Source organism: Erpetoichthys calabaricus, chromosome 1 (genome assembly GCF_900747795.2).
Source record: "Erpetoichthys calabaricus chromosome 1, fErpCal1.3, whole genome shotgun sequence".
NCBI lineage: Eukaryota > Metazoa > Chordata > Cladistia > Polypteriformes > Polypteridae > Erpetoichthys > Erpetoichthys calabaricus.
The window spans coordinates 32,301,840-32,323,612 of record NC_041394.2 but is presented as its reverse complement, the minus strand read 5'-3'; the positions used below and the strand labels follow the sequence as shown (position 1 = coordinate 32,323,612).

At 41.6% G+C, this 21,773-nt stretch overlaps 1 protein-coding gene across 2 annotated transcripts in view; it reads right to left on the bottom strand.

Moving 5' to 3' along the window:
• Nucleotides 1-21,773, bottom strand: part of xgb (x globin) — a 90,654-nt gene that overhangs the window by 3,501 nt on the left and 65,380 nt on the right. For both annotated transcript variants that reach the window (XM_028797398.2, XM_028797408.2), the window contains exons 3-4: nt 21,174-21,294; nt 18,418-18,498 (exon numbers count right to left, since the gene is read on the bottom strand). In XM_028797398.2, coding sequence (XP_028653231.2) covers nt 18,418-18,498; nt 21,174-21,294 — 202 coding nt within the window. The remainder of the gene's footprint in view (nt 1-18,417; nt 18,499-21,173; nt 21,295-21,773) is intronic.

The window sequence follows — 21,773 nt, the reverse complement described above, 5'->3', positions numbered from 1 at the left end:
ACTTTTGTTTTTAATACTCCAGATCACTTGCATCAAAATTGGAGTTCAATAAGTCAGAGTCCAATTCAGCAATAATATGCAAAAGAAAAAATAAATAAAATAAAATAAAGAAATAATAGGGGTGGCACGGTGGCACAGTGGTAGTGCTGCTACCTCACAGTAAGGAGACCTGGGTTCACTTCCCGGGTCCTCCCTGCACGGAGTTTGCATGTTCTCCCTATGTCTGTGTGGGTTTCCTCCCACAGTCCAAAGACTTGCAGGTTAGGTGCATTGGCGATCCTAAATTGTCATTAGTGTGTGTGTCCAGCGGTGGGCTGGCACCCTGCCCAGGGTTTGTTTTCTGCCTTGCGCCCTGTGTTGGTTGGGATTGGCTCCAGCAGACCCCGTGACCCTGTGTTAGGATATAGTGGGTTGGATAATAGATGAATGGATGGATGGATGGAAATAAATAATACCCCCAGAGTATTTGCTTTGTGCAATCGCTTCACTCTCTCTTCCAATGTTTATGCCATTCTGGACCTTATTTACTCTATGCTACTCACAAACATGCAGGGATTTGACATCAAGTCAACAAATCTAACAGGCCTCCTAGCAAAGAGGATCTACTATTAATGTAACAGCGAGTTTTATCGATGTTTACAGCTTTTTATCACCCTCTACCTCTGAATGTCAACTTTAGTTGATATCAACTCTCAAGGCTACATGTCGACAAATGTTCAACATCTGTCCTAAAAGAGTTATTGTTTATATTCATAACCCTGCAAATGGGAACTCCAAAATGGAGATGATTTATTCTGTCACCAACACTTTAATGATGACTCACTCTGACTCTGCAGTTATAATATGTGGTGACTTCAACCATCTGACTTTGGAAGGAGCCATGACAGGTTTCTCTCAGCTTCAGGAAATAACAAGCTTGGACTTGTTTTACCAAGTGTTAAAGATGCCTTTAAGTGTAAATCTTTGAGCAGATCTGACCACAACCAGATTCATCTTATTTCCAGGTATATGCTTTGCTCAATTCTATGTGTAAATTCATATTTAATGAATGCTTTTGATAATCAAGGTACACAATATCAAATGTGCACCTCTGACTGAAAGATTCTGGATTTCCTCACAGAATTCTTGTATATTTCGTAGCATGCAGCAGATATTAAAGCTCAATGTCTGTGTGATTGTTCTTTATGCAATTCCAAATCCTTGGTTAAATCTTTGCACACATATTCCATATACTATATGCATACACATATGTTCTGTGGTCTCAAGAGGAGGCCATAGAGTACTTTGGAACATGACATTTTGACCCTGTGGGTATATTTTGGTGGGGTTAAGGAGGGTTGTCCTTTCCACTACAGTGAGATTTTAAGGACAGTGCCACCCAGTGGCTCAGAGCAAGTGAAACATCAGAAAGACCAAAGCCAGACTAGCAGACAAAAGAACCAGAGCTTAAAATTAATTACCTGGGTGATGCTGCTAGTAACTGTTAGAGTTGATTTTTACTGTGTCACAGATGGCTGGGGTTTCGACCCGGCTGGGACTCCTAGAAGGACCGGAAGGTGACCCTTATGTCTTCCGAGTCATGAAGGGGCAACCGCCCTGGAGCAGGAGAGGTCCATGGGAGAGGAGGAGACACATTCCAACTCGTTGGGACCCGTGGCCACCGCCAGGGGGCGCTTTAAGCCTTGTGGAACCCAGAAATAGTTACTTTCGCCACACTCGGCAAGATGGCGGAAGAACCTGCCAGGGACGCCTGGAGTGCTTCGGTGCAAAGGGCAGCACTTCCGCCACACCAAGAAGTGCTGCCGGAAGGACATCATCAGACACCTGGAGCACATCCGGGCGGGAATAAAAGGGGCCGCCTTCCCACAATCGGGGAGCTAGAGTCGGGAGCGGGAGCAGGATGAAGCTTCCAGGAGGAGACGAAAGGCGGCCAAAGACATTGAGAGAGTCGAAATCAGGGGTGATTGGTGTTTGGGAGTACTGTGTGTTGTGCAGGACTGTGTATTCATGCATAATAAACGTGATCATTTTATAAAGATGTGTGTTCCGACTGGTGGTGTCCGGGCAAGTCTCACAACTGTTAAATATAGTTTTCACTATTTGATTATGATATTGAATGACTTATATTGTTGTTAACAGTTACATTTTGCATTCTTAGAAAGCCTTTTAATTGTAGCCTCTTGATGTGTGACCCAATCCTGCTGCTATTTCTCAACAAGGTTAAGAGAATCAGTGTACTCTAATGTAGCAGAATTCTGACTCCGAGGGTCTGTTTATCAGTAAATTGCAAGGACATGAGAAACAAAATTAACCACATAGTTACGACATTTTTAAGTAGTGTAATCAAATTCTGAAGTTCACTCATCTCTTTTGTGGTACTGGGTGCCTCGATGCGTGTGTCAAATCAGGGGAATTCTTGCCATTATGAGCTTGCTTTGTGAATTTGACTTTGACAAAATCAATAATTACTACATCACTGTGGTTTATCTTTAAATTTGTTATGCTAACATATATGTGACCCTTTACTAAATTTCCATATTTCACACATACATTTAGCCTGCACTTGCACATATACTTATAATGGTAATTTAAATAAAGTGGGAATATGAGTTACTATATGAGCATCAGAACAAAGTGTTTTGAATATAAATATCCAGAGAGAAACAAGAAAACAAAATTATGGCTGAAGGAATAAAAATTAGTAAAAAATGTCTTGTTACAGAGGGAAAGAAAGTCCTACAGTGTACAGAGTTATAGTGCTTACTGAGGAAACTTGTAAATAAAGTTTGCATAAGATGATGATCCCTGGTGCTGCCTTTTTGTCTTTGTGAGTAAACATCTAAATTCTGACACCCAAACTTTGTTTCTTGTTTCCAAACCAAGCCACCTTAACACAGCTGGAGAGTCAAATTTGAGCCTAGCCCAAGAAAGCCGCCCATTTTTGACCTGTGGCAGATACTCTTGATTGATGACGTTGATGTGGTGGCTTCACAGCTGTTTAATCCAAGTTAAGTGCTACTTATTCCTGTAACATCTGAGTGTTTAATACTCTGTTGTCCGTTTCGAGGTGTGGCTGGGTGTTTTATTGGGCAAGCGTTAGGTCTGAGACAAACTGAGATTTCTGGAAATGTGTGCCTTCTGCAAAATACACATAGTCTCTCCTATCTAATGCACAGTGACTTTTCACTGACACACCCAGACTTGGCATGCGTGGCTCAATTATTTCCTTAATAACTTCCTCCATTAATTTACTTATGATACATTTTAAGATTCCTCTTCTATACTGTAGATACCAGGATCAATCTTTACACATAATGAGGAACAGTTTGCAAGCTTTCGATCTATTTGCAATTCCCAATGCACAGTGACTTCTGAAAAATGTGTTAAAAGTTAATTTATTGATTACATCTTGCCTGAAGAAGGGGCCTGAGTTGCCTCGAAAGCTTGCATATTGTAATCTTTCTAGTTAGCCAATAAAAGGTGTCATTTTGCTTGGCTTTTCTCTAAGTTAATTTATGTAATCAAAGATTTATTTATGTAATCATTATCTTAAATTCGTGTAATGCTGTCCAGTCCAGGAGACTGAATTGATTTTATCCTTTTTTAATCTTATGTGAAAGGAAAAGGGCAGGTGAAGAAAAATGTACAATAATACTGTGCTGTGAGGTGTTGGTACTAAGGGTGATTTATTGCTCATGACCACTAGTGGGCAGCAGACTTTTTCTCCTGCTAGTGACTCTACTCCGTTGGGCCCCTGAGCAAGGCCCTTAACCTGCAATTGCTCCGTCCTGCGTATGACGTTAATCTGCATCCAGCCCTGCGTGTAGGCCCTGCAACCTGCAGGGCAAAACCTGGGGGTTGGTGGCAGAATTGGCACTCCAGCCACCATAAAAAACCTCACATTGGTTCCATTCTACCTGCACTAGTGTGGTGCTGAGGTGTCACCCATTGCATGGCTGCACTTGTGTCCTAATCTGGGATCCTGAGTTGGTTTGTCATGTGGTGGGTGAAGCAATGCGCTGTATCAGCGCCTGCGCCTATCCTCTCTCTCTCTCTATGCTTAAATTCACAAAGCTGAAACTTATTGGGAAATTTAGTGTTTGCTTTTTGTCTCTGTGGGAACAATTAATTCTTAATTCCATTAAGCTGGAGGGGCACTGGAAATACTCTTGGGACAGACCTCATAATGGCCTCAACTTCTCAGTCAGACAATGTACATAATATAAAAATACAATCATTGTCTTGTGGTTTACTGCCCAAATATCCATCCCCATACCTGAGTATACGAGGAAGTCTAGGGGAGACCACTCCCAATTTTTTCTATGGGAACCATCACAATGTGTAGTGGACCTGAGCATTTCAGCATTGCTGAGACCTTCTCCTTTCTTTATTTTCAGATGTTGTATGATGGACACTGGTTACCTGGCCATGTGTTGGCTCACTTTCTGTCTCATTATTGTTTGACAGCTAATTAAAGTAAAATTAAAGAATTAAGTGGGTCTGCGTCTTAAATAGCAAGTTAAGTGGAATAATTCATCCATCCATCCATTATCCAACCCGCTATATCCTTACTACAGGGTCACGTGGTTCTGCTGGAGCCAATTCCAGCCAACATAGGGCGCAAGACAGGAACAAATCCCGGGCAGGACGCCAACCCACCGCAGGGCACACACACACACACACAGCACACACTAGGGACAATTTAGAATCGCCAATGCACCTAACCTACATGTCTTTGGACTGTGGGAGGAAACCGGAGCACCCGGAGGAAATCCATTCAGACACGGGGAGAACATGCAAACTCCACGCAGGGAGGACCCGGGAAGCGAACCCAGGTCTCCTTACTGCAAGGCAGCAGCGCTACCCACTGTGCCACCGTGCCGCCCAAGTAGAATAATAATAATTCTAATAATAATAATAATAATTTCTCACTACTCAAAGAACTCTTCTTGCAGGGAGGACCGGGAAGCAAATCCACAATCTCCTTACTGTAAAACAGAAGCACTACCACTGTGCCACCTGCACACTAAGGCAATACGGCAAAAGAAGTTAATTAGCTGCAGAAACTGGTCACTAATTAAGAAAAGGGTTAGAATAAAAGCCTGCAGCTACTGTGGCCCTTCATGATCGGAGCTGGACACCCCTGATCTATAGAATTCCCAACAATCACCCACAAGCTTACCTAACACCCAGGCTTCAAGTACTGATGATTTATGAAGTTGTACTGATTTCATTTTTGTCAGTCTTTAGTCTTAATTTAAGCTTTCAACTGAGAGCCCAAATCAGACAGAATGAGTCTATGCTGTTACTCCAACGTGCACCGTGAGATGAAAAGACACCTGTGCCCGTATTTATCAAGTAGGAAAACAGTGTGAACTGGTTCAAAGATCTCAGAGTGGTGCAAATTTGGTCCTGCTCTTAGGATACTCAAAGCACTTTATCAGTTTTGTTAATATAGCAGACTAATCCTATCTTCAGCAAGAACTTGTGAGCTGTCCCTTACTAGGAGCTGCCAGAAGATGGCATTCAGGAGAGATCAGCAAGCCAGAAAGGTGGAATGTTTTGAACAATGAATTTGTAAAAGGATGTCAATTTGACAGAAGAGGAGGAGGAGGTTGGGAGCTTGCACTGATACAGCACATTGCTGCACCACCACACGACAAATCATCTCAGATTTGACAGAGGTGGAATAATATTTGTAACAAAACTTCTAAATCATGTTGTCATTCAATCAGCATGAAGAACATATGTGCAGTCAACCAAAATGAAAGTGTTAGTGTTACTGTTGTGTCATTCGGCCACAGGGAGAATTCAGCTTTACAATGGCGATAATCTCGGTATGTCACAACCAACCATTTCTCATATTTTTCACTAAACTCTGAATGCCCTTATAATGTTTGAGGTGATACAGAGATTTATACATTTCCCCACCACTTCAAGTGAGGTAATGCTAAAGCATGCTGCAGTCATTCCATGAAAAACCCGAACTACAAAGAGGACTATTTCATTTATGTTAGGTAGAATGCCTAGAGGGGACTGGGCGGTCTCGTGGCCTGGAACCCCTACAGATTTCATTTTTTTCTCCAGCCTTCTGGAGTTTTTTTTTTGTTTTTTCTGTCCACCCTGGCCATCGGACCTTACTCCTTTCTATGTTAACTAATGTTGTCTTATTTTAATTTCTATTTTGTCTTTTATTTTTCTTCTCTTCATTATGTAAAGCACGTTGAGCTACTTTTTGTATGAAAATGTGCTATATAAATAAATGTTGTTGTTGTTGTTGTTGTCATGCATATCGGCGTGTGCACAGAGACCATTGTCTGAAGAGTGGATGAGCAGGCATACGTGACTCTCAAGTGATGTCACCGTGTCAACACTCAGGAGGTCCGGGGTGCAACCCGTACTCTAGTAGCCAACATATTACCTTGAAGACAGGCAGGGCAGGATGGGTGAATGACAATGAAATGTCACACAGGTACGCTGCATTCTGCATTCCACAAAGCCGTGGAGCATCTGTGTTACACTTTACAAGCCCTGGAAATTTCAAGAAGACTGGTAGAGACTACTGAGGCATTGAAAAAATGGAGCCTAGCAGAAGATAAGTGTAAGGACTGGGAGTCCCAGAACACAAAAGTCTCCAAAGCACTTCCAAAAAAGCTCACTTGAAGAGGAAATCCCATCCAAAACCCTGGCTAGTTACAAAATAAAAGATTTATTCTTTGCAAAAATGTTCCTCAATACAAAACTAACCCTGTGGAGTGTATAAAAACAATAGGATTTGGCCAAAATAAAGGCCATCCAATGCAACCAAAGACCAAATAGAGAAAGCCAAAATGAAGTCATAAACAAAGCATGAAGCCAAAATCCAAAATTTATAATAAACATTGAAGATCGCTGTAACTTACCACTCCCTAACACTTTCAAGATGAATATAACTGTGGAAGACCTTCTGATGAACAATTGAACAAACAAGACATAAAATGAGACTTTGAACGTCGGCTGTGATATACAGTGGTGTGAAAAACTATTTGCCCCCTTCCTGATTTCTTATTCTTTTGCATGTTTGTCACACAAAATGTTTCTGATCATCAAACACATTTAACCATTAGTCAAATATAACACAAGTAAACACAAAATGCAGTTTTTCAATGATGGTGTTTATTATTTAGGGAGAAAAAAAATCCAAACCTACATGGCCCTGTGTGAAAAAGTAATTGCCCCCTTGTTAAAAAATAACCTAACTGTGGTGTATCACACCTGAGTTCAATTTCCGTAGCCACCCCCAGGCCTGATTACTGCCACACCTGTTTCAATCAAGAAATCACTTAAATAGGAGCTGCCTGACACAGAGAAGTAGACCAAAAGCACCTCAAAAGCTAGACATCATGCCAAGATCCAAAGAAATTCAGGAACAAATGAGAACAGAAGTAATTGAGATCTATCAGTCTGGTAAAGGTTATAAAGCCATTTCTAAAGCTCTGGGACTCCAGCGAACCACAGTGAGAGCCATTATCCACAAATGGCAAAAACATGGAACAGTGGTGAACCTTCCCAGGAGTGGCCGGCCGACCAAAATTACCCCAAGAGCGCAGAGACGACTCATCCGAGAGGTCACAAAAGACCCCAGGACAACGTCTAAAGAACTGCAGGCCTCACTTGCCTCAATTAAGGTCAGTGTTCACGACTCCACCATAAGAAAGAGACTGGGCAAAAACGGCCTGCATGGCAGATTTCCAAGACGCAAACCACTGTTAAGCAAAAAGAACATTAGGGCTCGTCTCAATTTTGCTAAGAAACATCTCAATGATTGCCAAGACTTTTGGGAAAATACCTTGTGGACTGATGAGTCAAAAGTTGAACTTTTTGGAAGGCAAATGTCCCGTTACATCTGGCGTAAAAGGAACACAGCATTTCAGAAAAAGAACATCATACCAACAGTAAAATATGGTGGTGGTAGTGTGATGGTCTGGGGTTGTTTTGCTGCTTCAGGACCTGGAAGGCTTGCTGTGATAGATGGAACCATGAATTCTACTGTCTACCAAAAAATCCTGAAGGAGAATGTCCGGCCATCTGTTCGTCAACTCAAGCTGAAGCGATCTTGGGTGCTGCAACAGGACAATGACCCAAAACACACCAGCAAATCCACCTCTGAATGGCTGAAGAAAAACAAAATGAAGACTTTGGAGTGGCCTAGTCAAAGTCCTGACCTGAATCCAATTGAGATGCTATGGCATGACCTTAAAAAGGCAGTTCATGCTAGAAAACCCTCAAATAAAGCTGAATTACAACAATTTTGCAAAGATGAGTGGGCCAAAATTCCTCCAGAGCGCTGTAAAAGACTCATTGCAAGTTATCGCAAACGCTTGATTGCAGTTATTGCTGCTAAGGGTGGCCCAACCAGTTATTAGGTTCAGGGGGCAATTACTTTTTCACACAGGGCCATGTAGGTTTGGATTTTTTTTTCTCCCTAAATAATAAAAACCACCATTTGCAAACTGCATTTTGTGTTTACTTGTGTTATATTTCACTAACGGTTAAATGTGTTTGATGATCAGAAACATTTTGTGTGACAAACATGCAAAAGAATAAGAAATCAGGAAGGGGGCAAATAGTTTTTCACACCACTGTAACAATAAGGGGGATCACAGAGATAGACAGGTACTGGAAGATGATCTGGGATACTGGAAGATTGAACGTGACTTCAGAAAGAATAGCCGTGGCTAGTTTCAGTAATTGGTATCTTGTGAGGCCTAAACTCTCATTTAGTGTTTGTGTGTCTGTCTAAAACGCCGTCTAATGAGTTTGGAGGTATTCACTGGAACTTGAGCAGATCAGATGTTTCTATACACCTCAGAATTCATTGTTCCACTGCCGTCAGCAGTTCCATCATCAATCAAGAGAAATGTGCCAGGACCAGGGGCAACCATACATGCCCAAGCCATAACACCCCCAAGCACCACATTTAACAGATGAGGTGGTCTGCTTTGGATCTCGGTCAGCTCCTTTTCATCTCCACGCTTTGCTCTTGCCATCAATATGATGCAAATTAATCTTTGTCTTGTCTGTCCACAAGACCTATTTCCACATCTCTGCAGGCTCTTTTAAGTCCTTTTTTGCAAACTGTAATATGGCCATCCTGTTTTTGTGGCTAACTAGTGGTTTGCATCTTGCATGAAGTCTTCTGAAGATAGTCGTCTCTGACATATCCACATCTGTCTCCTGAAGACTGTTTCTGATCTGTCGGACAGGTGTTTGGGGCTTTTTCTTTACCATAGTGAGGATTCTTCTGTCATCAGCAGTGGTGGTCCTCCTTGGCCTACCAGTCACTTTGTGATAACTGAACTCACCAGTGCATTCTTTCTTCTTAATTATATTCCAAACAGTTGAATTGGGCAATCCTAAGGTTTTACCAATGTTTCTAATGCTTTTATTCTTGCCATTCCATTGTTTTCTTTTACTGTACACAGCAGATTCATACTATTATTATTTATAGATTCAGTACTATGCACAGAGGATTTAATAATTACAAGACTTTATATTCCTTTCAGAGAATAGCCCCCCTCAATACAACTTCCCATTCAGAAAGTAGTTCAGGGAATCCTGCAGTTCCACTTATGTCCACAAGGTGGTGGAATAACCCCATGCCATGCTTGGCCTAGTCTGGTAAAGCCCTTCCGTGCACACATTTTTGTTTGGTATACAAGGCTGTGTATGCAGGTGGCTTAGTCAGTGAATTAGACTACAGGCGATGGATCCGTTCTTCTGATTTATTTTTATGGTCCTCATGAAGTGTTCATATTACAGAAATGTGAAAACAAATATTTTATATTGGACACCAGAAGTGCTAAGTTGTGCAGAGGTTAGTGCTGCTGTCTCACAGATTCAGCATCCTGGACTTAAAGTTCATGCCGCAGCTTTTGGGTTTTCCTCACAAAGACAGGAGCATCATGTTAGTTGGTGAATAAATTAGCCTGCGTATGCCATAAGATGGATACAAGTGTTGTTTCTTGCATTGCTGATGGGACAGAGTTCTGCCCAATGACTCTGAACTGGATTCAGCAGGTTTGAGAACATATATGTGTGTATATAAAGTGCCTTACAATAGCCCACACCATGAAATGGGGGTAAATGAGTACTTAATATGTGAGACAGTAGGAAACAAATCAATAACGGGCAACTATACCTCCTTTTACTGCACATAGGACATTTTTACAAGGGCCATTGTCAGAGGGGGACACTTTTACATTTTTTTGTGCACTGGGTGGTTCCATTAGGCACCCACTGTTGGGACTGGGGGGTGAGAAGTTAAAAGGCTGTCTGTACTTATTAATGGTATTTGCTGTCTTGCAAGGGAGTCACTGCTTTGAAGTCTGGCCTTAGAGAATGTTTGTATTTACCTGGCTTGGAAATATTGGTTCCTAATCAGCATATCTGTACTTATTAATGTTTGGTAACCATACATTTTGTTAACTTGTGTTTTCATTAATTTTTAAACCCAGGCAATTTAGATGTGCCATTGATTAAACTGTTTGTCCAGGACTGACAACAGCAGGGGCTGAAGTAAATATAAACTCCTGGCCAGCAGAAGGCAGGAGGGACAGTCCACAGGAAACGCTGCCAAGACACTCGGACAGGGCACAGGGGCTCGTAGGCAGACAAGGGTACCTGGCTGGCACGACGTGAGGCACAAGGACGGCAACATTTACTTCCAGGGAGGAAGAGACAGCTCCACAAAGAGACACCGGATGTGGGTTCAGCGAGAGAGGGAATCTGCATGAAAGGACCCAGCAAAGCTGACAGATGAGAAATGAGGCGTGCCTAGGTCCCAGCAACACAAGGAGCCCAGAGTGGAAGAAAAAGGAACAACGAAGAGACGCTGACAGGGAGTCAACAATTTGACACAACTTCTGTAGGGGAACGAGTGTCCGGGGAACAGAGTGCATCCATGGACAGTTGAACGATTAAGTGTTGGGGTAACACAGTGAGCAACTTGGACTCTGCACCACTAAAGGTTGTATCCTATGATTCTTGTTTTTAATGGACTTTTGGAGTGTGGACTGTGTATTTTCCTTTTGAAAAAAGGAAATTAATTCCTGATATGTTTAGTTTTTGTTATGTTCGTTTATCTTTTTAATGTACCTTATATTGTCTTGTGTAATAGAACTTACTGTTGTTTTTTTCTAAAATTACTGTTGTGTCTTTCATTGTGTATTTACTCACCGCCCAATTTAAAGAAACCTGTGTGCTATTATTGGTAAATTTCAGGAGTTCCCAGTCTCTTAATAAAACTGGGTGGCGTAGTCGGATATTTTAATGGTGTCTAAGTTAGATTACCTATAAGTGTGACCAGACACCTGTGACACCATCATCCCAATGTGACTAACAATTGCAAAACTGTTAACTGGTTCTTGACATCTATAACAAATGGAGCACAAGCTTGGTCAGAATCTGCCATCCAGTCCAGTAACCCACTTGGCCCACTGGTTCAGATGATGGCCTGTAAGCCACTTTAGTCCCCACTCGTGCCTCACTGTGTGCCCTGACCAAGTCACTTCACTTGCTAAGTAAGGCCAGGTACATTGTCTCTGGTGATAATGTCCACTATGGAGAAGCACCATGTAAAATAAAGTGCTTGTTGGAAGCTTTAGCTCACTAATACTGCACAGGAAACAAAAAGAATGATCACATTAACTCTCTTACGCAGAAGGCAACTCGTTCATCTTGTGTGTGTGATCTATGGAGTCTTCTTAAGTCAAGTCAAGTTTATAGTCGTGCAATGAAATTCTTACTTGCATGTCTCAGAACAGTTGATAAAAACAGAATACAATAGAAAGAAAATGTATAAATAAAAATATACATAGCATCCAACATATACAGCACCTTCAGAAAGCATCCAGCCCCCTTCACAATGTCGTTGCATTGTGCTAAAATCACTTAAATTTATTTTCTCCCTCATCAAGCAACACTCAGGTACGTAATAACCCACCGAGATTGTTATTGGGGGTATCACCACCGAGAGACTGCCCAGTAAAGGCACTTAGCCCGGCTCCTTCCGGGCGTTTTGCCATAAAAGACACACAGCCTAAAGAAAAGCGTCTTTTGCTGGAAGACATGAGTAAGCTGCACAACGGAGAATGAAATTAAACTCCAGAGAAGAAGAAACCCTGGACCAGGGAGCAGAGCATTTTTCTTTTTTATTTGTTTTCTTCATTTTGTCTGGTTGGCATCCCAAACTTCTGAATGATTGCAGTTTGTCCTTCCACCACCTAACCACAGATTATTTGTTTATTGAACTTGAACTTTTTGCACACTGTTTTGATTTTTGGATGGTTTTAATAAAAGCACTTGGCACTCATCTGCTGGCTCATCCCTCGGGCACATGATCGGCAGTAGCAGGTTCAAGAGGCTCCCTGGAAAGACCCTGTAGCATGGGGCTGACCTGCACTGTTACCAATATGGGAGGAAAATCCATGCAGACCTGAGTAGCAAACTCGGAGGAAGCAGCACTGACTGCCGTGGCACCATGCCCTCCCTATTATAATAATCATCATCACATTAATAGTATTGGTTGATGATGTGATCGGAGAAGTTCAGCACCAGCCAGAACAGGAACCAAATCAGAGCCTAGAATGGCATTTTTAGAAATTCAAGCAAAGATATTAAGCACGCCCATTATATCTAATGAAAAAGATCTGGACTTCCTACGTCAGTTTTTTTTTGGCTTTTGTGTACCCATTTAAAGCCAATTTTTAGAAGAAACAGACTGACTCCATTCAACTCAATTAGGCAGAGCCATGTGATCAGAGTAAATTGTGTTTTCTGAGCCTGGCAACACAGACACAGTTGGCGTTGGAGAATATGATGAGAATTTTAACTGCAGCTGAATGTCTTATAAATTAAATTTGGTCAATACAAACTACTTTAAATGCTTTGCTGCTGCAAGTCTGCTTCTCCTGTGACTCCTGGGATAATTTTATTGATGGAGCAACACCTGGCAAGGACAGGAGTTATTCTGAACAGTCAGCATGGGTTCAGAAGAGGGAGGTCGTGTTTTACTAACATGCTGGAATTCTATGAGGAGGCAACAAAAGGATACGATCAAAGTGGAGCTTATGATATTATTTATGTTGACTTTCAGAAAGCATTTGATAAGGTGCCACATGAGAGGTTGGGTATCAAACTAAAAGAAGTGGGAGTTCAGGGTGATGTTTTTAGATGGGTGCAGAATTGGCTCAGACACAGGAAGCAGAGGGTGATGGTGTGAGGAACCAAATCAGAATTGGCTGATGTTAAGAGTGGTGACCAGCAGGGGTCAGTGCTGGGGCAGCTGCTATTTTTAAAATATATAAATGATTTAGATAGGAATATAAGTAACAAGCTGGTTAAGTTTTCAGATGATACCAAGAGAGGTGGATTAGCAGATAATTTGGAATCCGTTATATCACTACAGAAGGACCTGGATAGCATACAGGCTTGGGCAGATTTGTGGCAGATGAAATTTAATGTCAGTAAATGTAAAGTATTACACATAGGAAGTAAAAATGTTAGGTTTGAATACACAATGGGTGGTGGGAAAATCAAGAGTACACCTTATGAGAAGGATTTAGGAGTTGTAGTGAACTCTAAGCTATCAACTTCCCGACAGTGTTCAGAAGCCATTAAGAAGGCTAACAGAATGTCAGGTTATATAGCGCCTTGATGTGTGGAGTACAAGTCCAAGGAGGTTCTGCTCAACCTTTATAACACACCGGTGAGGCCTCATCTTTAGTACTGTGTGCAGTTTTAGTCTCCAGGCTACAAAAAGGACATAGCAGCAGTAGAAAAGTTCCTTAGAAGAGCAACTAGGCTGATTCCAGGGTTACAGGAGTTCAGTTATGAGGTAAGATTAAAAGAGCTGAGCGTTTACAGTTTAAGCAAAAGAAGATTAAGAGGTGACATGACTGAAGTGTTTAAAATTATGAAGGGAATTAGTCCAGTGGATTGAGATTGTTATTTTAAAATGAGTTCAACAAGAACACATGGACACAGTTGGAAACTTGTTAAGGGTAAATTTTGCATAAACATTCGGAAGTTTTTCTTAACACAAAGAATGATAGACACTTGGAATAAGCTACCAAGTAGTGTGGTAGACAGTAAGACTTTAGGGAATTTCAAAACTCAACTTGATGTTTTTTTGGAAGAAATAAGTGGATAGGACTGGCGAGCTTTGTTGGGCTGAATGGCCTGTTCTCGTCTAGAGTGTTCTAATGTTCTAATGTTTAGTTTACAGGGGCCGCTGAGTGTTAAAGCCAAACGTTCATTCTGCAGGCTGTTTCTCAAACCAACTGCTTATCTGAAGTGGCTCTTGGACACAGGGCTTCCATGGAGTTTCTGTTTTCAACACAAAATGCTAATCGTCACCCAGCGTAATCAAACACTGATAGTGTGTTTAAAGGACTATAAGCAACCAGTGGGCACCACACAGACACATGCAAAGTGTCACTGTATACACCAAGTACATGAAATTGAATGTCATATGAACAGCTGCTGTATATATGTATACAAATCCGTGATATAAATACCAAATTAATATTTCAATGTTTGAAAAGTAAGCATTGAAATTCCTAAAATTCCTAAAATTCCTGAGATGGAAGGCCGAATGTTTATTCCTACATACTGTAACAATAGTAGATAACTGGAAAAGATAGGCAGCATCCTGAAAGCACCCAGTATAAGCAGTAAATGCTGGAGCAGCCAAAAGGTTTAACAAATGACAAGCAATCTACTAGAACCTCTCCGCTCTGGATTCTGCAAAGACCACTCTACTGAGACTGCACTGTTTTCAGTCACAAATGCTCTTAGATCTGCTCAAGCAGCTTCTCTCTCCTCTTAGTCCTTATCCTTCTTGACCTCTCATCAGCTTTTGATTCTCTTAACCACTGCTTGCTCTTCTCTTCCTTCAATAAACTTGGAATTCATGGTTCTGCTCTGAACAGGTTTAAGTCCAGCCTTTTGTGTCTAATTCCTTGTCTTCTCCACAGAAACTCTCCACAGTGTTGGGTCTACATTCCCTTCTCTCTCAACAATGGTTCCTTAGGCAATGTTATTTCTTTGCATGTCTTCTCCTACCAACTCTATGCTGATGATGCACAGATCTTCCTCTCATTTCCAATATTCAACCCACAGGTTTCAGCCCAGATCTCCAGCTGCCTCTCTGCCACCTCATTCTGGATGGATGCTCATCACCTTAAATTCAGCCTTTCAAAGTCACTTGCCTTCTAATTTTCCATTCACTGATTTGTCTCTAAGCATAGCTCTTGAGGATGTCTCTCTTTCCCCATCAGTCATTTTCAGCAATCTCAGTGTGACTCTGGACTCCTCACTTTCATTCATTCAATATACTTCTTCAATTACCCAATCATGTTCCCTGCACATAGCCATAGACTGGAAATGTGTGTCGACCTAAATTAGAAACTCACCTTACCATCTGAAATAGCATTCATCATCCATCTGCACCCAGATTTGGTCCTCTGGTCTAACTCCTGCGTTGTGCTTTCATTCTTGAGCTGACAGTCCCTTGGGATGATGCCATTGATGAGGCATATGAAAGAAATCGTTACAGTATGCCAATATCGCAGCTGAGGCAGAGGAGTGAAGCTGGAAGGTTAAGGTGTGCCCAATGGAGGTGGGCTGCTGGGGCTTTGCAGCCAGTTCCACTATGAGGCTGCTGAAGGAAATGGGCATTCGAGGGCAGGGCCCAGTGGAGGGCAATTATAGAACTCGCCACTGTCACTGAAAGAAGCAGTCACTGGTTGTGGCTGAAGCAAAAGGAGACAGTATGGGTTACTAAATGACTGATTAGTAATCATGTGACATACTGTACACCCAGGTCTGATCAGCCTGTGGTGGGCCTGGCTCAGCTGAGGATGTCTTGTGGTAAAAGGCTGAAACACCCTATGAGGCAGGGTACAGAACAGATAATGTGTTATAATGGTGGAAACAATATTAAGTTGTCATCACCAAAGTCATTCTAACAAATGAAGACTTCTCCAATCCCACTCAAGGCAAGTGCTGTGCTAAATCATCAGGGATTGTAACACCTTGTCCAATTAAACAAACTGAACAGGATTTGACCCTTTCTCAGTTTGTATGCCTTGCAACTCCTTGTTCAGACACTGGTTCTCTCTTGGTTGGACTATTACAATTTTCCTGGCTGGGCTTCCTCTAACTTAAATCAGACTTCACCTACTCCTCAACTACTCCTACTCTGCTTTGGACTTTCCACTGCGTTCCTGTTTCTGTAAGGATCAAGTTAAAAACTCTTGTCTTGTCTTAGTTCTCTGAATGATTATGTTCCTCTGTATCTCCAGTCTTTGGCCTCCCCATACAGTATGTCCCTTCAAGTCTCCAGTCCTCCTCTGCCTCTCTGCTAACCATACCTTTTCTTTCTAGATTAGCCAAGATTGGACAATACTTTTCTATTGTTGCTCCAGAGCTTTGGAATGATCTCTCTTTGTCTAGTTAAAATACACCCAGTTTACTCAGGTTTAGGCATCTTTTGCACCTTTTCATGAAATGTTCTGGAACTGCTTAGTGTCTCTTCAGCAGGACAGCTGATGTTGTACTGACAAAGAGTTTAGATTACTGATTTTACTCTTAATCTAGATGTAAGTATAACATATGTAGCAGTAGTACTCCCTCCTCATGCTCATTTTTTATCTTGTTCTTTGTTCCTATTGATGCGTCCACCTCCTAATCATTCTTGTATGCATTATAGTGTGCTTAATAATAATAATAATAATAATAATAATAATAATAATAATAATATGTCACACACATGCACATTTCTTAGTCGAACCAGGGGTTGGTGCCAGGGCCGTCTTAACAGCATTATAGGCCCCCTGGCAATGCAGTGCACTGGGGTCCCTACCTATACAGCCACTCAGCAAGTCACAGCTTACGTAGATTAGCAAGGGGCCTCTATGCTCTTCAGCTGGACTGCAGAGGGAAAAAAGGAGAAAGGATAAGATAACAGCACCAACCAGGGCCATCTTAACGCATCCCTCTACAGCCCAGCCGAAGACCATGCCTCTCAGTGACATCACTACTGATGACATCAGTTCTTGCCCCATGTGCTGACATCACTTCCAGTACTCAGAATCCATCTACCTGCCACATCAGTTCCTGTTCCGGCATCCCTGACTCCAACTTTTCTTGTCTTCCACCATATTTATAACCCTTTTTCATCATGTTAGTCAGTTCTGTCTTGAACTTGTGTTTGGGAAGACATTTTTTCATTTTGACTGCCTGTTTTTAAAGTATACAGGGTGGCCATCCCCAAACCTTTTCCTTTCTACTGTCTATTTTGTTATGAATAATAATAATAATAACAATAATAATAATAATGGGCGGCACGGTGGCGCATTGGGTAGCGCATTGGGTAGCACTGCTAGGAGACCTGGGGACCCGGGTTCACCTCTCGGGTCCTCCCTGAGTGGAGTTTGCATGTTCTCCCCGTGTCTGCGTGGGTTTCCTCCGGCCGCTTCGGTTTCCTCCCACAGTCCAAAGACATGCAGGTTAGGTGGATTGGCGATTCTAAATTGGCCCTAGTGTGTGCTTGGTGTGTGGGTGTGTTTGTGTGTGTCCTGCGGTGGGTTGGCACCCTGCCCGGGATTGTTTCCTGCCTTGTGCCCTGTGTTGGCTGGGATTGGCTCCAGCAGACCCCCGTGACCCTGTGTTCGGATTCAGCGGGTTGGAAAATGGATGGATGGATAATAATAATAATAATGAAAGTTTTATTATTAAATAATAACAGGAAAGGATAAAAATGGGAAAGTCAGAATTACAGTGGAGGGCACAAAATAACAAACATATTTTGCTCAAGTTCCCACATCCCCTTTCACCTTCCACGTCTCTTTCTTTGACTGTAGCCTCTTTTCCTCCTGCCTAGTTCTCTTGGCATTCTTTGCCATTCTCATTCCCAGAATCACTGGGGTGCAGAGCACTAAGAGGATAGCAGGTTTAGAGTTCCCTCTAGTGGTCCATGGTGCCCCTGCAGCTCGTTCCCGACTGGCCTATTTACACAACGCTGCTTCCAGGGCACCCTGCCCACACCTAAGGCATACTGTACCTCTTGCATTTCCATTACTGGTGTTTTCCTGTTTTGCTTGTATGGTTCTGTCACGTTCTGTACCACCTTGTCTTGCTAGCAATCCTGCCCCCTTATTACAATACATAAAAACTGACATGATGAACTGGGCTGAACAGTTTAGGAAAACAGATGAGCGGATGGATGGAAATTTTCTTAGTAAAGTTTGCCTTTTCTTGTCAGAAGCCAGCTTGTGATTAAATTGCCTTGCACCATCTATGGAGTTTGTGCATAAATGCCAGGTGTTCAAAGACTACCATCACTGTGTAAGGAAACAGACAAAAGGCACCCACCTCCCAGGCCTCCTCCACATCTTGTGTCCAGTGGTCCCGCAGAATGGGTTTTACTGCACTGATGAACTGAACCCCAACATACTGCCAAAGAGAGAAAAGAATAAATTATTAGCTAAGAACTGTCCCAAGACTACACTGCTTAGGGACTCTGGGGATGCACAAAGGTGACAGAAGTTACAGCAAAACTGCTTTTAGTTCCTCTTGTTAGTCTGTAAAGGCCGTCACCATGAGGCAGAGGCTGTAAAATCCTCTCTTTAGATCACCGTAGTCATTCAGCCTTCGCCTGTAGGCCACGATGCGCACTAAACTCCTGTCAGGAATGCCAAATATAATGGGCGTTAAGTTGTTTAAAGGGCACAGCTGGTAATATGCAATGATTCTTGAAATTCATGATCCAGTGAAATTGTACCACACATTATGAGGCTGGTGGTAGAGGGGAGCGATGGTGGTATTGGGTAATTAACTGGATGGCAAAGAAGTTCTGATTCTCACAGTGCAGTGAAGGCCAGTTTATGTAGGGTGATGGTATGGAGTGGGCAGTCATCATTTTGGGACTACGGGCACCATATTAAAAGCAAGGAGCAACCTGCATCATTTGAAAGTTTGTCCTCAGATGGACCAATAAATGATCTCTCTGAATATAAAACAGGTCTGTGCAGCTCTGACAACAGCAATGTTATTAGTGACACTGTGAGAATGGCTTCTGTTTTTATTTAATCCTACACACTATGCATATTTTCCTTTTTATGTTATCTACCAGAAAATCTATGCCATAGTTTAAATTGGGTGTCTGTTTTTCTCAACAAGATGAACTCTTCTGTGCATACCTTGATGATCAAAGCTTGTAGACAGAGCTATCCATCACCAGAGCTGGTAGCCAGTTACCTGTGTGTGACATCACGAGGTACAGAGCCCCATGTGTGACTTTTGGCATAAAGAACAGCCCAGCCCAAAAACTGAGAGACAACTGAGACATCTGAGATAGTCCACCCACTAGGGTGTTGAAGATGCTGTTCATGGACTGACTGCTGCTCCTTGTTGTAATCGCTAGGGGTCACTGTTGCCCCTTCAACCCAACAGACAGACATGCAGGACACTGGGTAAAAGCACTAAGAAGATATTTATTTAACTTTTCTTCTTGTACAGTGCCCTGCAAGCACCACAGCCACCAATCAACAGGCAAGTAATCAAAATAATAATAACCACAATTGTCTCTCTTTCATGAACTGGACTTTTTCATTCGGCAGAAACATTTTCTCCTGGGAAAACAAAAACATTGTAGAGGGTCAACAACAATTCTGTTTGTCTATTTTTTGCACACATATTTTCCATAAATTATTTAGTTTATTTATGTAGTGAGAAGTCAAGCAAAATGACTCAGTTTATTGGCTAACAAAAAAGATTACAATATGCAAGCTTTTGAGGAAACTCAGTCCTCTTCTTCAGGGAGAGATGAAATGTTATTTACCAAATAGAGCTTTATGAGCAAAACACCTGAAGCACTAATTGAAAATTATACCACAGCATGTTACGTAAAGGACGTGTTCCAAATAGGTTGAAGGCATACAGAGACGGCCTTCACTTTTGTGACAGTAGACGTTTCTAATGAGTTTCATTTCACTGCATGATGTTGCAGCTTTACTGTCCAGTAGCCATATGAATGTAACCACAATTGAGTTCATCTCAAACCACACAGCTACTGTCTCAACTGTTAAGTAACTGAATATTGGAATGTTTGGTTAACAGTTACTACATATGTCAAAGTTAGTGAGCCTCTGTATCCGTACAGTTGTGGCCAAAGGTTTTGAGAATAACACAAGTGTTGGTTTCCACAAAGTTTGTTGCTTCAGTGCTTTTAGATCTTTTTGTCAGATGTTTCTATGGTGTACTGAAGTAGAATTACTTGTATTTCATAAGTTTCAAAGGCTTTTATTAACAATTACATTAAGTTTATGCAAAGAGTCGATATTTGCAGTGTTGGTCCTTATTTCCTTTTCAAGACCTCTGCAACTCGCCGTGGCAGGCTGTCAATCAACTTCTGGGGGTTTAGATTTGAGGATTTTGATTTGGTGAGTTGAAAGCAATCTTCATTTTTCTGGGTTAGCATGTTTTGGAGACTCTGCCAAAAAGTAAAAGAGAAAAAAGAACTACAATTTCACTTAAAAAGTGACAGAACTACGTGAACTTTGTGTGTTACCTGTGGTTGAAGAGTTTTTTTCTGCTCGTGTTTGCCATTTATGTTTGTGTGTTTTTATATAATTAATTTAATACATGTATTTTCCACTTTGTCTTTTGCTCCTTCTCGTTTTATTAATATTATTTTAATTATATTATTTAATCTATCAGTACTGCAGGAAGGGGAGGTTGACCTGCTATCTGGATCAAACACATCACCAAAAACATGGTGATTTATAGTGGCATCGTCTGGGAAAGGGCGAAGTGTTATAATAGGCCTTGCATTAGGCTTTGACAGTAGACCAACCCATAACCAACTTGGTAAGTTCCACTAACCTCATGTTAATACAGCCAAACAATAATAGCTCACACTATGGTGGCACACATGGTAGTAACACTGCCACACAATGGATAGGCAGTGTTGTTCCTGATTTATTACCAGACTTACATGAAATAATGACGGAAAAGCCTTTGTCAGTAAGTCACAAGACCATTTTGTCCTTAGGGCCAAATGAAGTTTGCCATAATTTCTGCCAACAGGGTAAACACCCACCTTACATCTGATGTTAATCATACAGTACCTCATAGTATTTAGGTGGAGCATTGTAACGGCAATGACTTCTTCCCAGATCAAAAGCAATCTGCTCCAGTTTGTCTTCTTGGGACAGCCTCGCCACACTCTTCTCAATGAAGGACATCACCCTGAAATATGGACATCCAGAATCATAAAATGAGAGAGAGAAAGAAAAGGAAAGGTCTATTACTTGTGCTATGTGTTGTGTTATGTGAATGGAACCCCAAGAGGCAGATCCACCATGACATCACTGATTAAAGACCACCCTCTGCCTAATTTTTCTCGTTGAAAGCTAAAGTCCTTCAGAGAGTCATTAAGTGCTGCAGTGTGCAGTTCATCAGTACTGTTCAGATTTATGTTTTCTGTTTGTTCTTTTTCTTATTACTGTTTCTGGCTTTCACATTTTGATTACAACTGGATTTGTTTGCTTGGGGTTGTCTAATTAGGCAAAACAATTTTTGATTTTTTTTTGTCTCCTTATCCCCTGCCTTGCCTGTTTATTTTCATTATTTAATAAATTATTGAAATATAATGAGCAGTGTTTCATTTTTTGTTTGAAAGGCCAGAGGTTTTCAGTTATCCTCTCCCCTGAATGACATTTTTGAGT